Raw genomic sequence first — 17,388 nt, 5'->3', positions numbered from 1 at the left:
TTAGAAATAAAATCTCGTGACGGTTTCAACTATCTAGTTGGTAACTACTATTTCCCACCACTCTTTGATCAAATGGTCTTCGTTGAGCATCTGGAGGCACTTAAGATTCATATAAATTTCAGCAAGTATAGAGTACAGATTTATGGCGATTTCAACCTTCCAGGAGTAGACTGGACACTTGGTCATGTAAAGAGCAACAACCTGATAACACGCTATAAGGCCACTTGCTTGTTGGAGTTTATGAACTTTTGTGGGTTGAATCAACTGAACACAACTGAGAACACCGCTGGAAATACCCTTGACCTTGTTTTATCTAACGTGTCTGTTGACTATGTAACTCCTTCTTTGAGTCCAATGGTAGAAATGGATCTGTTTCACACACCTTTCACAGTTGGGCTCTTTCTTCCTCGTAAGATGCCAGTTTCAAATCCCTACACTACGTACTGCTATCATAAAGGTGATTACCTGAACATGTACAAATACTTCCAAAACTTTGACTGGAGTGAACTTCTTGTCATAAATGATGTTGAGCTGGCGACCGAGACGTTTTCGACCATAGTTAAAAACGCAATTGATGCATTTGTACCACGGCGCATTTCCAAGCCTTCAATTCACCCTGAATGGTTCTCCAAAGAGTTGAAAATCTACCTTTGTAAAAAAGACCATTTTCATAGACTCTTCAAACGTACTGGTTTGTCTCTATTTTATACTGAGTTTAGCATTTACAGGGCTCTAGTTAAAAAGCTGTACGCTAGGGACAAACGCTTGCACCTTGAACAAGTGGAGTGTAGCCAAAACCGGTGCCCTAAAAACTTTTGGCGCTATGCCAAGAAACACACGCGCAACTTTAACCAAGGTCTTTGTCTGCGCTCAGATAACAACGCTAACTATGTATCTTCGCCTACAGAAGTTGCCAATATTTTTGCTGATTACTTCAGCAGTTGTTATTCAAGCTTTCAGGAAAGCACTCAGCCGCAAGAAATAAAAACCAACTGCCATGATTTCTTGTCTGGTATTAGAGTAGATGCCGTTGAAATTGCGGAAGCAATAAAAAAATTAAAACCGAAGCTATCTATAGGAACTGACTCTATTCCATCATTTATTATTAAGGGATGTAGCGAATTATTTATACCTATTTTGTTGCACATCTTCAACCTCTCTCTTACTTCTGGTGTTTTTCCCTCCCTTTGAAAAAAAGCGGTTGTTGTACCAGTTTTGAAAAAAGGTGACAGCTCTGTGAAAAGCAACTACCGCCCAATATCTTTGCTATCTGGATTTTCTAAAGTTTTTGAACGGGTTATGTATTCCCGGATTCTTTTTTATTTTCGGCATAAGTTTGTCGAGTGTCAGCATGGTTTTTTGAAGGGACGTTCGGTTGAAACAAATCTTTGCTCTTTCTTAAATCACTCTGCCCCTGTTGTTACAAACAAAGGACAAGTTGATTGTATCTTTTTTGACATGTCTAAAGCCTTCGATAAAGTAAACCATGAATTGCTGTTACACAAATTATCGTCATATGGTTGTTGCCCAGAGCTATGTAACTGGTTCCGTTGTTATTTGTCATCTCGACGGAACTCAGTTCGTGTAGATAACAGTCATTCCGACCACTTCTTTTCCACATCTGGTGTCCCTCAAGGCTCCATCCTTGGCCCGTTGTTGTTTTTGATATTCATCAACGACTTGCCGTCATATGTTGATAACGCTCAAATTGTGTTGTTTGCCGATGACATCAAGCTTTTTATGAATATTCAATCTTCTATCGACTGCAACGCTCTACAGCATGATGTTTCACAGATTGCTATTTGGTGTACAGCGAATAACTTATCTCTGAATCCATTGAAAACAAAAGTCGTATCTTTCTCAAGGCGTCACACCATAATAGACTGCGATTATGTTTTAGAGGGGATGCCTATCAAACGTGTTTCTGTCATAAAAGACCTTGGCGTATACCTTGATAATGTTCTAACGTTTACTGCCCATGTGTCATTTGTCGTTGGCAGTGCAACAAGAATGCTTGGTGTTATATCTCGTATTACGAAGCACTTTAATAACCCGGCTTCCTTGGTTTGGTTATTTTGTGCCCTAGTCAGGTCTAGACTTGAATTTGCTTCCATAGCTTGGAATGCGTTAAATAAAACTCAGGCATTGAACATTGAAAATGTACAGAAGAGGTTAATACGTATTGTGTATGATCGATACTCTCATCGTCGCTTCTATTTTGATTATGAATTTCTTCTTAAAAAAGTTTCGTTGACAAACTTGTCCGATAGAAGAGCGGAACGTGACTTAGTCTCTTTTCATAAGTTAGTAAACCGTGTATCTGATTGTGGCTCGCTTTTAAGTGATGTTAATTTACATGTTCCCTCCCGACCCACTAGAAATCATAACACTTTTTACATTAATACTGTCTGTGATCTCTCGCCTTTATCACGCTGCCAACTGCTTTTTAACCGCATCAACAATGCTGAAGTGGATATATTTAGCGACTCTCGGGTGTTCGCGATGAAAATGAAAGTGCTTGTTGCCAATTTGTAACGTTTGTGTATTTTTGCCATGTCTCTGTTATTTTAATTCCTCATTTATTATGTGTACCAAAGAAAAGACCTTTTGGGTGTTTTTGAGCACTTGAAAATAAATATTCATTTATTTATTATAATAATATGAATTAAAATGTTACTGTGTAGCCTGTTTTCTTTTCGGTAATCAATGCTAATTGCGTGTGTTCAAGTTTAAAATTTAAATAGATATTGACGTGGCCACTGAAATGAGATGAAATTTTAGCGATGAATTTATATTAATAAACAATAAAACACAGCTGTTTTTGTCCCAGGTCTCAAAATTGTGTTTGTTCAATTTGGCATTGAGCAGTTCGCAGGCGCCCTTATGTTTCCACATATCAAATTTTCACACTGAATAAAAGTACATGTTTAGATGTATCGAATGATCAAATAAATAACTTTAAAGATACGAATATTTCAGAGTCTGCAGTGAGGACACGGCAGGCTTGGAGAACAGTTTCCATGGAAACTGTGGTACCTGCCCACCCTGTAACACCGGACCACTGGAATCCATTTGATAAAGGTGAATATCCTATATTTTGACTACATTTTTCTTAGAGTAATTTATAATGTATAATATCTGTTAAGATGTTTCCTGAGTAAAAAGTGAAAACTATAACAAGGAATCTGAGAGAACAGAGGTCTAGTGGTGTTTTTTTTTTTTTTCCGAAAGTATCTAGCATCTCAGACTTATACACATGATGTGTTGAATTCTAATAGCTACAGTTGTATAGGCCTGCGATTATGCATTTTCTACTGCGTGATGCATTGTAAAATCCCCTGACCAGCTGTGCTTTTAGCACTCGCTAGTTCAACAAAACACCAGACATAAAATCCTACACGTTTTAGTGTAGATCATCTATACGCTGTTTGCATACAGCTTGAGCCACTAAGTTACGGTTATATTTTTTATTCCCCTACTGCCTCATGGGCGTCGCTCTTCGATTCGTTGCAGAATAGGCGCAATTGATTATACTTATGCTGCGAAATTTAGATTTCTTGAGAGTTTGATACAGCGAGAGGAAGCTTATACGGTAGCGTTTTGCTTAGTCGCGGGTGGTTTTATCATTTCAAAAAGACGGACGAGAGATTCCTGGGGTTTGAAGTTAAGTCTTAAGTAACTGGCAACACATATTCGAAACAACAAGATGACCGAAGGGTTTTACTCTCAAACGTAGATAATTGTGTGGCTTTTAAGGCAACCCTTCGACCACTTTACAGATTTAAAAGTCAGATAGAAAGGTTTCTTCGATGAATAAGACTCAATGCAGCCTAATCATACAACTCCCTGGAGCACATATCGATTACTCATTCACTTGTATTACCGACATCTGCGCTGAAATCAAGAAGATTGCTAGTTGTTCCTAAATTTTAACTACGACTCTAAAAACAACTGGATGACATAAGCTGGTGAACTAATTGAGAGGACGCTAGCTCTTTCTTTTATACTTTCATGTCACCAAATTGCTTTTTTCTTATTGATGTTGCACTGCTTACTTTTTTTTAAGAGCGAAATGCCGAGTATGCAGCGGCAAAAATCTAAAGAATTACATCTTGAACTTTACCCTGCATTTATACTTTCTGTCAATCATTCTAGTCGTTATCGTGTTCAGCTATATAGTTAACATACGCAAAGTAACTTTATAAAACTACATTGTGTAGACGGAATTGTTTGGCTAGGGTGAGTGAGATTTCAGTAGTGCGTGAGTGTAATCTAGAAAAAAAAAACCTCCGAAAAAACTCTCGCTCACACAACGCATCGCTCATTGTAGCAACCACAATCATCTACAGAGCAATCTAAAACATGACACAACTGAAAATTCACGGAAGTTTAAAATTCCGCATGCTTTTGAGTTTTCTTTGTAGACCACTAGTCAACGACGCATCAAATCTAGATAAATGTAGTTAGTATTTGGTGCACGTTAGGAATGTGACATATGCGATGCGGTGAGCCTTCTGCTTTATTACAGAATACATATAATGAAATTTACATAAAAAAACTCTGCAGGGAACGTATAACCTAAATACTAATTCAATAGCCGCTTTCGCTTTCCGCAATTGTTTTGCGCAACGGGCTAAGGATTACGTTCTGAGAATGCGCAATATCTTCCATATAAAAATATTAACAGCGTGCATGCCTCCACAGCCTAATGAGTGCGCTTATATTGCAGTTTATATGTACTGAGAAGATATATGTTAAATGAGATTCAACATCCAGGATGTTGGGTAGACACCGTTCAAAATTGAAGGAAACGCATACACCAAACGATTCCACGACAGTTGCTTTCAGTACCAGTGTACTTTCGCAGTTTCATCGGGTGTGCCTGAGATGTGACACGGTTGATATATTATTCCAACGTGCACTTGTTTGACATATATTCATAGCATAAAAAATCCTACAATATTATAATGACACAATTGAAAGATTTGCAATGATGCGTATGTGTCGCCCGTTTCCGCCCTTTTGTTTTTCGTCACATTTTAATTGAGACAAATCGCGTGCGACATCGTTGTTTGCCCGCCTGTGTGTTACCATCACTAAAACGTATTGCGGTTTCAGATCCTAGAAATCTGGAAGACGATCCGATGAGTTGCAAGAAGTTTGAAGAAGACTCGGCAACTCTAATTTGTGTTCTGGGCACTCAAAGTTGTTCCGAGGCTACCCTGCCATGTAACGGACCTCTTAGACCGGGAACTGCCTACGCGTGAGCATTTTTATTTTTTTCTGAGACCTTAGAGGTGTGCAATTGTGAGGCGATATAAACATCTTGTCGCGGATATTAGCGCGACCATGTAACATGGCCGACAATTATCATAACGCGAAATGGGGCGCCCTCTTGAATTGGCATCTTAAAGGGGTACTCCACCGGTTTTTTTATTGTCTCCGATTTGCTTGAAATTTTGCTAAATTAACCAACAAACATTGCTAAAATAGTATCCCAAATATTAGGTGAAAATATTGTTTTTTCGCGAAGTCATTGAATTTACAGTTTTGGTCTTCACCATGTTTTTCAAACTGAAAGTCTCTACTGGCAACAACAACAAAGTGACGTCAGTGGAAGGCAGGGGTTAACTTTTTGGACTACAGAAGTTGTTCCCAACGGATTTGAAGCAGTTTCTTGGTGTCAAATGAGTGCTTTGGAAGCTCGCTCCCGTATCCGCGCTCCAGCACGGAACAAATGATTGGCATATTCTATTTTTAGACTACTTACTCGAGTGGCAAGCCTGCCTGCCACTGACGTCACGGCACTGAAAAGTGCGCGAATATTTGAATATTGGATTTTGCACCATTTTCATTTGCCGATTTCACAATACCTATTATGAATTTCGCGATGATAAATAGCATACCGGAAAGGCTAAAGGCCGGGGAGTCAGAAAATATAGTTAGTTGAGGTAGCTAAAAAAATCGGTGGAGTACCTTTTCAAGAGACTCCACACCGCCAAATTAGTACAATTGTGGGTAATAACGTTTTTTTTTTTTTTTAGAAGGGTAAGATTTTTTAGAGAAAGGATAAGATAGATGCATGCTATAAATAGCGCGCAACTACAATTTTCGGGAATAGTACCATTCTACATTAGGGTGGGCAGAAGTCCAAGGTATTGCATAGGTTGCCCAACATTCCAACGCAAACACATGTCAGGCCTGCCCTTAGCAAAAAGAGACCGTACTTCAAACGAAGTTGAAATATATTGAATACGAATATTTATTTTGTATTTATTCTGTATTATTTTGGCCGCACTCGAAATACGCGCGTAAGGTATTCAAAATACATTATAAATATGAATCAAAAAATATTTTAGATATACCAAAAATATTATCCCTTCACACTCAAGATGCCATTTGTGCATGAAATACCGGTTACACAATTTTTTTTTTATTTTCGATTTTGTCAGCAAATGGTGTCACTGTGGTATTTGAAGGCACTACTAAATACATCTCACAAAGCTACATTAGGAACGAACACAAACACAAACACCATGACACACTGAACAGCTCATTCACAGTCCCGTTGACTGCTCTGGAGCCTTATATAGCCTACATATTGAAGGTAATCATTTTTTCGGTGACCACCTCTGCGCTTATTAAGGTTCCAAGTATTCAATCTTCTCCTCGGGAGTCTGTGAAAGGGGAAACAGTGTTTCGAAGTTCGTGGACGATATCTCTTACTAAAAAGCATTGGTACAACTAATAACAATTCGGCGTAGTCCCTAAAACAATATCCACACAAACGGCTCATAAAATACATGTTATTGCTTCTCTGCGTAGCACCACTCAGGACGAAGCGAATCAAGGCAGTCTCTTTACTTTAAAATGCTGTAAACGACTTTATTTTTGTGAGGACCTAATTCTCGCAAAGTTCGCGAATCGCCTACAATTCCGAAAAATAGGTCCCGTGAACAATTCCGGCAAAATGTAAAAACATTAAAATCTATATTGCGTTCTCAGCGCGTCGCGAAAATTAGAATTTGCGAATTATTCCAAAACTCCAACTTTGACCTAAATCGCGAAATATTGAGCCCGCGAAAAATAAGTATATTACAGTAGTCATTTAGCCTTTCCTTTTTAGTAGCAGACTATTCAATATGGTAGTTAATGTCACTATATTAAAGTCACTATTGACATCACATACAATGGTGAGTATACACGTTCAGTGAACTAACATTGTGCTAACAAAACCACGCCAAACGTACCTGTTCACAGCACCTACTGAAGCTTTCCAGCATCAGCAAATGTTGTGATTGTAGTTCCCGAACCCCGTTTGTGATTGGTGCGCAAGGAACTGATCAGGCGTGTTCTTGATAGAAAAAAAGGAAACAATAACATAAACTGGGTTGATTTATCAGTGCGATGCTGCGCAATTCAGTTTACAAACTAATCAAATGTTGTATTTAGGCCCTTCAGTGTACTCCATATCTGCTTGAAGTGAACTTCTAGAAATACTTCTCAATATTTTGGTAGTTTAAGTCAAATTACCAAAGTATTGCAGTCAAAGGGTACTTAGAGTATAACACAACAGTGTATTTTAAGAGTATTCTGCAGGTATTTTTGACTGCTCCATTTTTTTAGGGTTGGAGTATATTTTGCATGAATTAAATAAATATTTCAAGAAATATATGTGAAAGGTATTTTGTTCCTATTAATTTAGTATTTACATATTTCAAAACGCATGAAGGGAACTTCAAATGTAGTTTAAGTAAAGGTATTTTAAAATGATTTTTAGAAGTATATTTTAGTACTAAGTAAAAAAAAAAGAAGTTTATATTTTCGGTGTATTTTTCGTGTACTTACAATTATGAACTGCATTTCATATACACTCAAATTAGAATGTGGTATATTTCAAACGTATTAGTTTTCGCTAAGGGTGAAATAAGACTTATGCGCCCCTGAGGTTCTAACTAAGATTAAATAATACCATAATATTACAATTCATATTTCTTCCGGTGTATATATTCATGTCTGTAGTTAGCAGACTGAAATATATTTTTAAGCACCTTGTGCTAAAGAAAGAATGCCCTAAAATACTCCAAATTTTAGGCAATAATGTAAAGGGCTGATGGGAGAAGCCGTATCATTTCCTCACTGTCAGGCTAGGAAGGCGTGGTCACTGAACTATCAATGTCTCCACAAGGAGAACACAACTCTTCTAGGTAGCTAACTGTTTCTGTCTGTCTGGAGTTGCAAAGTTCACTATGGAGAATTCAGTAGCTAAGGAGGTTCATATAAGACAAATCCGCGTATAGGATGTAAGTCAAAGCCGGCGACATGGTATAAGAAGCACTTCTAAGACTTATAGAATTTTGCAAGCAAATATACTTGAGAAATAATGAATGGGAAAGAAAACTTAAAAGGGGACACCTAAGCACTTCTTACGAGTTGTGAATGAGAAGGCATGAGTGCCGTTCTTCCACTCTCTTACTTTGTCTGCGGCGTACAGGCGTCGACGGTTACGGTTCGCAAATGCCGAGGTTGCTGCCGACAACCAAGCGCACAGTCTCCTGAAGTGGCCGCGCTGCGCTTAGCTTGGCCTTGCAGCTACTCCGGAGTCTGCCCGTGCGGGCTCTGCTGGCTCGGCGACCAGTCGCTCCCTCTTACGGGTGACCGGGCCGCTGCGCCTCCATGGAGAGGGCTTCTCTGGTGGCGTTCCTTGAAACTACACCGCACGAGAACCAATGGGAGCTTCGCTCCTCGAAACTATGAGGCGCGCCAGCCAATTAAAGTTTATTCATCAGATTGCTGCTACAGACGACAGGTGTAGCTCTATTTGGACAGAAGAGTTTAGGTGCCGCTTGGCGCGGCTTCAAAAGCTGATAACGCCGGTTCGCTCAATGGAACAATTAATGCTTTCGCACAAAAAAAAAAAATCGTGACCTAGGGATTAGCGGCCATTAATTACTTTATAATTTATTGTTTATTTGAAGAGGGAAAAGAGCAAGTAAGGACGACAAAACCGCGCTTTGAGGGGAGTGAAAAAGAGGCCGAATTGTCGAAACGATGGGTGAAAAAGAAATAAAGATTGGCTATGGTCTTAACTCGTAAATAACAACAGGACAAACTCTTCCCACAAAGGATCTGCTCTTCATGATTGCTGGTTCCCTCCTCCACACTCACAACTCTCCGTGGAGGTGGGTGGAGTGGAAAGAGTGGGTAGCTCTATGAGACGAACTTGCCCTGCTGTTCTAAGTCTTCAACCTACTGATCGTTTGTAATTGCCAACGGAATGGAAATAAAGTTAGGTAGAATGCAACGTGAAATCTCTTACCTATTTGGCTTGGTAGTCATCGTGATTTTAGTAGTAAACACCTTCATTTAGAAAGTGTGTTATCATCATTTTTTTCTTTTTACTTATAGAATCTGGTTTTTTTATGGTTTTGCTCGCACAGTCCGCCTATCCTACTAGCAAATTGTTTTCTACTCTAATTCAAACTTTGCTGTGCGAGTTTTGAGGAAAGCTTACGTACGGTCAAGACACATGAAACTTCAGTCTGGGGTTCATGCCGTAAATAAACATCCGTAGTTTGTTTGGTCGTTCGAAGATGACGTATAAAATTATACAGCCTACTATTCAAGTGGTTTTGGCTTGGTTTGCTTCCTCTCTTATCTCGGACATAACTTTTTTTTTTTATAGATATTCTTTTTGGTTTTGCTTAAAGTTTTGTCGCAAAGAAAAATGTTTTCGTGTACAACGTATATGTTAAGTAAATGAGCAAAGGAATTCTTTCTAGAATTGTAGTCTAGAAAATATGTGATGAATTCGTTCTAAACTTTTAGACACATATATATCATAAATTGCGAAACGTCTAGATTATTACGTTACATATCTGCCCTAGTTCTTGAGGGTGAGTGCATCATCGCACGCTCTCTTGCTTTTGTTTCAGAGTTTTTTGTTGTCTGACAATTTCTTGTTTGCTGCAGTGAGCGGTGGCTGCCATGTACTTCGGCGACTAACGACGCTCCTTTTTTCCATTTGGCGCAGAATGTACGTCATCGGGCGCACGAGAGGCGGTGAGATGCCCACAGCGCCCGAAGAGTTCAGGACCCGTGCGTATGGTCAAGGCCTCCTCAACTCTTTTTCCCTCAAACCTTATCATTTTACGTACATATATTGTGGAGCGAGCGGATGCAACGACTGTGTGCAGAAAGAGAGATAATTTACTAGTGTTTTAAAATGCTCTCAAGACATGCGGAAACAATTTATAATATATTTTATGTACTTGCGAAGAGGTGCATGATGGAAACTTTCTTAGCGTGGTTTCGATACATTGTTGGGCATTGCAAATGCCAGTTTAATATTTTCCTTGGTTTATTAGGGAAACAATAGGAACTGTTTACTCTGCATTTTTATGTCCGATTTACGTTTTGCTTCGCATTTAAAGCAAATAGAGAACAACCATTTTCGCTCAAGTTAATGTAATACTTGTAATAAATAGTATTCAGCAATAAAACCTATTGCATAATAAATGTATCATATACCCCTAAATTGCGATCAGCAATTGTAGTAGATTATTGTTCAATTTGGGAAACAATGCCCGATACCCCTCCGGTGCCTAGCACACGCATCGTGCGGTTACCCGACATATATACATACATCAGAGAGTACAATCAATCTACTGAAAATCCTTATTAATATCGATTATAATGCCTACTGGTGCTTTTTATCACCTGTTCGCGAGCCTACTTTCATGGCCTCGTCTTTACAGCTTGAGGCGCTGTGAAAATATAATTTGCTTGAGAAGGCTGGCGAGCGAACCTGTCGCCAGAGCTTCCTGTTCTATACACTAGCTGCGTAGGTTTAGCTGGAGTCGCCAATAGTATCCGAAAATGTAAGAAGGGCAAGGAGGACCTTCAGTTGTCCCGTCTACAGCGCGAGCTTCCCACCTTCGACAACGCTTCGGTGTTGTCATAGCCTTCTCTATAGTCACAAAGCCTGGCATTTCGACGACGGAGCCATTGAGTGCGCGGTCGCAGATTTGGAGCGCGAGAATCTGGTAGCACGGAGCAGGAAAGAGCGATTTCTCGGGGAACCTGGACGTCAGCGCAAAGCTTAAGAAGCGGCAAGGACCCGAAACACACTTGTTCGCACGGGAGAGGTGTGTTTCGGCGTCTCGCCGCAGAGGGGCGTCAGTCACGTTGCTCTCCTCCCATCCGTTGTCTGCCGCTCCACCTTTTCCACTTCAACGGCCGCTTTTCGTGGTGATTTGCCAGGCTTTGTCAGTTAATAGGAGAGCATGCCAATAGTCCCCGAAAATGTGAGAAACGCAGGGAGGAGGAGCTTCAGCTGTCCCGCCTCCAGCGCGAGCTTCCCACCTTCGACAATGCTTCAATATTTCGTGTACCTCGAGCGCGCGCGCTCAGCCAACGCAGGACAGAAGGCACGGGACGCGTGCTGAATTCGGGGCGCTCCAAAGACTCTCCTTGTCGTTCTAATTTTGTTGAATGGCTATAGAGAATTTCATATCGTTCCTTTTGCAGTCTTCATCGAGCCTGTCCGAGGCAAAGCGGGGGCAGTTGTCGGAGGGATCGTCACAGCGCTGCTGCTCATGGCCCTCGTGTTCGGAGGCGCCATCTACATCCTGAGGACTAAAAATCGGTAGGCGACATCGCCGGTCTAAATCGATCGAGACCCGGGAATGATCCAGGATGGGCGCGCCATCTAGCCTCCGGTCGCACAACTGCTGGAAGCTTGTAATAACATCTGTAGATAGCACTTTAGATCAACAGAGTAAGCTATGCTTCGGTGTAACGGCACTTGCACCATTCTATCGTTTAAAATGATTGTTGAGTGTAATCTCAGGCTTTATCTAAAATTGAAAGAAACGCTCTTCTGTCCTCAAGAAACGATAAAGTAGGCCGCGAGAGAGAAAAATAATTTCGTACGAAATAGGTTATACTATATGTAATGCTGAGGAACTCACAATTCCAAGTGGTAACTAAAGCCACTTTCCCCTGCTCTGCATTAGGCAACAAAATGTTGGCGCTCACAAGAGATTTGGGGAAGGGAGCGTCAGTACTCCCAACCGTAGCCTATTCAGTAGGGTACGTTGTTCGGCTAGTTGGTTCATCTTAGTTAAACGTAGAATAGCGCAAAACAACAACAACAACAAGGACAATAAATAAACAGGAGAAGCGCTACAAGACAGGACAAGAACAGGATGGCGCTTGTCCTGTTTACTTTTCGTCCTTGTCTTTTTTGCCCTATTTTTTATGCGTAGCCTCTTTAATTGCTCTCCATATGACTACTACACACAATATCTGTCAAGAGGACCAGCAGTTAGTGATAGTTCAACTCAAACCAACATGAGCACTGGCACCGTAATGGCACAGTCGTCGGATAGGAGCAAACGAAACTTGGAGGACGCTGAAGTGTTATTTTTTTAGAGCGGAACGCGGTAGCAAAGTGTATAAAACTCCCGCTCTTTACCAAGCCGTACAAGCAATTCACGTCATGTTTTTGAATCACTTTCATTCCCCCCGCGGCGTCACGTTTCACTTGAGCGTTGTCAATCGTTTGAAACTCCTGCGAGAGTTCATGTGGCTGTGACGTCATAATCCTATTGACGAATAAGAATTTCTTCACGCTCCACCGACGCCGGATTTTCTGCGACACGAGCTCCTTAACGCTATTGAGTTAAGACTGAGGCGTTTGCTAGCTGTTTGATCTTTTCTAAAGCAGTGGGTACAACGTGCATGAAGAAGAACAGGGAAGAAGGTGGAAGAAAAGTTGCGTGTATGTATATCTGTACAGACTAAAACTTAGTCTGCCACCAACGGGCGACTTTTCTTCCAGCTGTAGTTGGGAAATTTAGCAAGTGGAGTACAACCGTTCTCCTGCGGTCTTTAACGTGCATCAAGCAGTAGTGATGCACGAGCGCACGCCGGTACGATGCTCATTCAGATCGAAACGGCCAGGGGTGGGGACGGAACCCAGGATACCTGGGTTCTGTAGCACGAGCTTTCGCTGCCCGTGCTCCGATCTGGTGTGCGCTATACCACTCGTCCACAGATCCCCCAAGAAAGTGGAACGCATAGCGCTGTGTGCGTTTACTTTTTTCCGAGCAGGCTTCACGGCCACTTGCGCTGCCAAAAGAGAGCTGAATCAGTGTTGTCTAGAGCAGCAGCTAAGTGCACGAAGGTGAAATTTACTAGTTTTTTGCGTAATAAATACATGTACTATCGGTACAAAGTAGTAATAAATAGGTTTTGTTTAAATAAAATATGTTGGTACGAGGGATGGGCAATATTTCAAATACAAGTATTTGAAATACGTACTTCTAATACTTTGTGTATTTTGCATTTGTATTTATTACAAATTGGGTAATGTATTTGACTGTGTATTTAAATACTAAAACGTAGGTATTTCAAATACAATTGTAATTAAATACAATTTTGTGGGCGAAAATACATCCCTCAAATTTATTGTCACTGTCCAGATCAGGAAAAAAACTACGTTCTGAACTAAATGCAGTGTCTCTCAATCAAGCACAAGCGTTTAGTGACTTTGTGGTTACGGTGCTAGTCCAGGGCAAGAATAGTGACGAAATCGACGTTCACAGGCAGACTGGCTAAATAAGTGCCTGTGACAACTTGTGATGTTTTCCAGCCTGATTTCCATCCATATTTTTGCCTGAAACATTCTAAATGCGCGGATCGTCCAGATTTTCGTAACTGGTGCGAGTTGCAACAATAAAAAATTATCTAGCTAGTGCTGCGCATTTTGGTCGTCTCGGTTCTTTGTTGGTCTATACCAAAATGTAATCGACAAAACAAAAAGCTGCTTGAAGCTCTGTACTTTTTTCACCTATTACGTCCAAGCTGGTTACATTTTTTTGTGATTATATTTCTATTACGTTACTAGAGCCTCGCACAATAACTCCCGAGTGTGCGATGCAAAATTAAAATGAGATACCCGGAAACCCGTTGCAGGTGCCCTGAAGTCGCTGACACAAATTTTGAGGAATGTATTTGGAAAAGTATTTGGAGGAGACCAAATACATTTGGTTGTATATGTATCTTGTACTTAAATGTATTTCTTTTAATTTAATTAGATTTGTAATTAATAAATTTTTAACAAAGTATTTTGTATTTGTATTTTGATACATATTTGAATGTATTTTGCCCATCCCTGGTTGATACCAATAAACGGTGTTAATTATGTACCTGACTTATGCTCCAATGACACTCTGACACTAAACATTGTCAGAAATGACAAGTGATGAGGCGGCGAAACTGAAGCAAACCAAACGTTTAATGGGGCGAACTTCTGCGCAAAACGAAATAAAGGCCAGCGTCGCAGGCGTCGTTGTTGGCCAAATAGCTGAATCGAACGCTGGGTCGAGACTGACTCCGGCTCCCCACGCGGAGTCCATTACATACACGCGTGGGCTTCTGGTGCAATCGGCGTAAAATGTTCGGCGCGTAGAGCAATGGAACCTCGAATAAGAACCAGGATTCTCAAATTTACCAGAACGCGACATTTAGAGAAAAAACAAAAAGGCGCGTCGCTCCCAGGCATTGAGCCTCGAGCCCCTTGCGTAAGATCCAAGGACAATAACCATTCGGCCACGGGCGTGGCAATATTATGCAAACGTTCAAAAATAATACTGCCCAGAAACCAGGTGGCCCCCGTCTAGCTCTAGAGCGTTCTTTTATTGAACGCGCTCTAGGAATCTACTGTTTCTGATGACGTCATAAGCGTCGACCAAGCGCGCGAAGCCTAATATGTGGCTTGACACGTGCTGTTACTTGCGCATCTCAATGTTCCTTAAGTTGTCTGGTCGTATCGTAGCCCTTAGCAGTGAATTTTATTATTTTTGTGATTCATCCTAATGGAGCAGCTAGATCAATTCTACGCTGTTTTGAAAGGTAACGTTTTATAAAAACAAACAAAAAAACACTGGAGCTAAATTAGCTTATAATAAAATAAAATATACAAAATAAAAAAATATATATTAGAAATACCGAAACGTCAATACAGGCGTAAAAATAAGAAGAAACAATTATTACTTTTTAACTACCGGAAACTTTTATTCGTGATAAGTATAAATAACTCAGACATTCGTGATAACTCTAAATAATGAACAATCTAACAGCAAAGGCAAATCACTCACTGTAAGGTCATTTCGAGAAAAATAATGTATAGGTATTTTGATGCGCATTACTACTGTATTTTTGAACGTAAATAACGCAGACGTCCTTGCCTTTCATTAATTTTGACTTTCAATAATTTTGTCATAGCGCAATTACAAACTTGCGCCATCTGTTGCGTGAATTAGAAGTGTTTACAAGTTCGCTAAATAGGAAAACCATGAAAATGCCTTAATAGTTTTAAAGGTTTTCCTTATGATTCTGCATTGTTCTCCAGAAAGAAGCAAGCGTCCCAGGAGAGGACGTCAGCTGATACTTCGCAGCTCGGCAACTCCCTTGTTCACTTGGTGCACCTATCGACGTACGTTCGCCATTTACTGCAAGTTATAGAATACAACGTTCAGGGTAAAGTCTGTTAAACTCTGCCATGATCAAAAACACGAGTGCCGGTCAAACGTTGACGCAGAACTCTCGTTCAAATTGTGCCCGCGCATACTCGCAGAGCGAAGATGTAATGAAAGGGAAGACGCCAAACGTCCTTGCTTGCCTAGATAGTGACTGAACGCGCGTCAAAAATGATTCATGATGACATCACGTAAACATGTTCTTATCACAAAGTCGCAGCATCAGAAAGAAAATAAAGCCATACAAATTGTCGCCTCCAGCCCTTGTTTTACGGTATCTTTATTATGATCGCTGCAAGAATAATGCGAAGTGGGTGAGTTAACAAAAGATATATTAAAGGCCTCCATAGTTACTTCAAAAACTGGACAGTACTAGGTGAAGGTAAATATTAGAAACAATATGGCCACGTAAGAAACTAACAATCACCAGCGATCATTAGTCGAATGGATGTTTCGGCTGCCAAATTTGTGTATGATGAGTAGGAGGGAGAGAGTGATTTCGCAAAATTCTAACAAAATGTAATTTCGCCTAAGAGGAATACGATCAAAATTATTGCCAATTTTTTTAAATTTTTTTCTTTGGCTCAGTGCAGAGAAATGGTGACATGACTGCCAGGTCATGTTAGGGCGGCTTATAACTGATAATTCCCAAGTTGATCAGTACTAACATATGAACAATTGGACACGAATGTTGCGTCACAATTGGGTAATTAGTCTTGGGTAAGTTACTTTAAACAAAAAATTATTCGGTACAGTTACAGTTACTTCCAGAAAAAAGTAGCGAAGTTACCGTTACAGTTATCGCAACAAAATAGTAACTCGTTATAATTACAGTTAATTCTTACTTCTCAGTTACTTCTTACTTCTTCGTTACTTTTCTACAACAGAATAAAAATTAGGAAAAACTAGAAAACACCCCTCACGAAGTTTTATAGCATAAAATTAAAAAAAGTGCTCTTTTTACTTTATATTGCAACTTAGCAGAAGTTGCTTCTCAAAATTAGTCTCCGAAAGTTTCCCTCGTTTGTTGGCGAACACGTCCCTGCCCTCGCTGAACAGGCGCTCAACTGGCGCGCTGGAAGGAACCGCACGAAAGCAAACGCGGACCCTATTCAAATACCCTATCGTTGGTAGCACTAGCACATTGCTGGCTTATTGACGGTTGCGCTGGATTTATAAAGTCGCTGGACATATTTCAGTCTGTACCCGGCAAGCCAGAAACATACCCCGCGCAGACAACAGTAAGTTTTGTCTCGACTGTTGACACCACGCCGGAGTAGTGGCGCTAATAAAAATACGAAGCATGCGCAACGCCCTCCGCGTGTATTGTTAATCCAGGGTTGATTCACCCGATTAAAAAGCGTCTGCGCAGAAAAAAGAAAAGCCTCAACATAGATAGTGCTTCGAGATACTAAGATGTAAGTGTTCAGTCACAAAGTATAAGCGCGTCCGTAAAGATAACTAGATTTTTTCCCTCAAATGTACACGTGGCTATGTTCGGGTTGTGACTTGCGAGAAAGCGTGCAAGGCCAACTTGACACTCGAAATGTGGGAAAAGACACTTTGGAAAGTGCAAGGAATAGCTAGATTGTGCTCGTTCAATGATATATTATTCGTAAAAAAACTGGAAAGTAACGACAAAGGTAACGTCGTTGCTTTCATTGCGACCTCAGAAAAAGTAATAGAACTACAGTTACAAGTTACATTTTGAAAAAGTAACTCGTTACAGTTATAAGTTACAAAAAGTAACGAAGTTAGAGTAACGCGTTAATAGTAACGCGTTACTTTTTAAGACTGTGGGTAATTCACTCGCGGGTTTCTAGGTTCGCAGTCGTTTATAGTG

General features: G+C 40.4%; 1 protein-coding gene across 1 annotated transcript in view; it reads left to right on the top strand.

Annotated features, from left to right (window-relative positions):
* Positions 1-17,388, top strand: part of LOC8033866 (receptor-type tyrosine-protein phosphatase H) — a 132,921-nt gene that overhangs the window by 93,035 nt on the left and 22,498 nt on the right. Inside the window, exons 15-19 of the mRNA XM_029993706.4 lie at positions 2,980-3,081; positions 5,119-5,263; positions 10,034-10,098; positions 11,530-11,647; positions 15,419-15,502. Coding sequence (XP_029849566.2) covers positions 2,980-3,081; positions 5,119-5,263; positions 10,034-10,098; positions 11,530-11,647; positions 15,419-15,502 — 514 coding nt within the window. The remainder of the gene's footprint in view (positions 1-2,979; positions 3,082-5,118; positions 5,264-10,033; positions 10,099-11,529; positions 11,648-15,418; positions 15,503-17,388) is intronic.

The sequence above is a fragment of the Ixodes scapularis genome, unplaced genomic scaffold, assembly GCF_016920785.2.
Source record: "Ixodes scapularis isolate PalLabHiFi unplaced genomic scaffold, ASM1692078v2 PGA_scaffold4__175_contigs__length_147842914, whole genome shotgun sequence".
In the NCBI taxonomy this organism is placed as follows: domain Eukaryota; kingdom Metazoa; phylum Arthropoda; class Arachnida; order Ixodida; family Ixodidae; genus Ixodes; species Ixodes scapularis.
The sequence above is the reverse complement of the archived record's forward strand: the minus strand, read 5'-3'. Positions and strand labels throughout refer to the sequence as shown.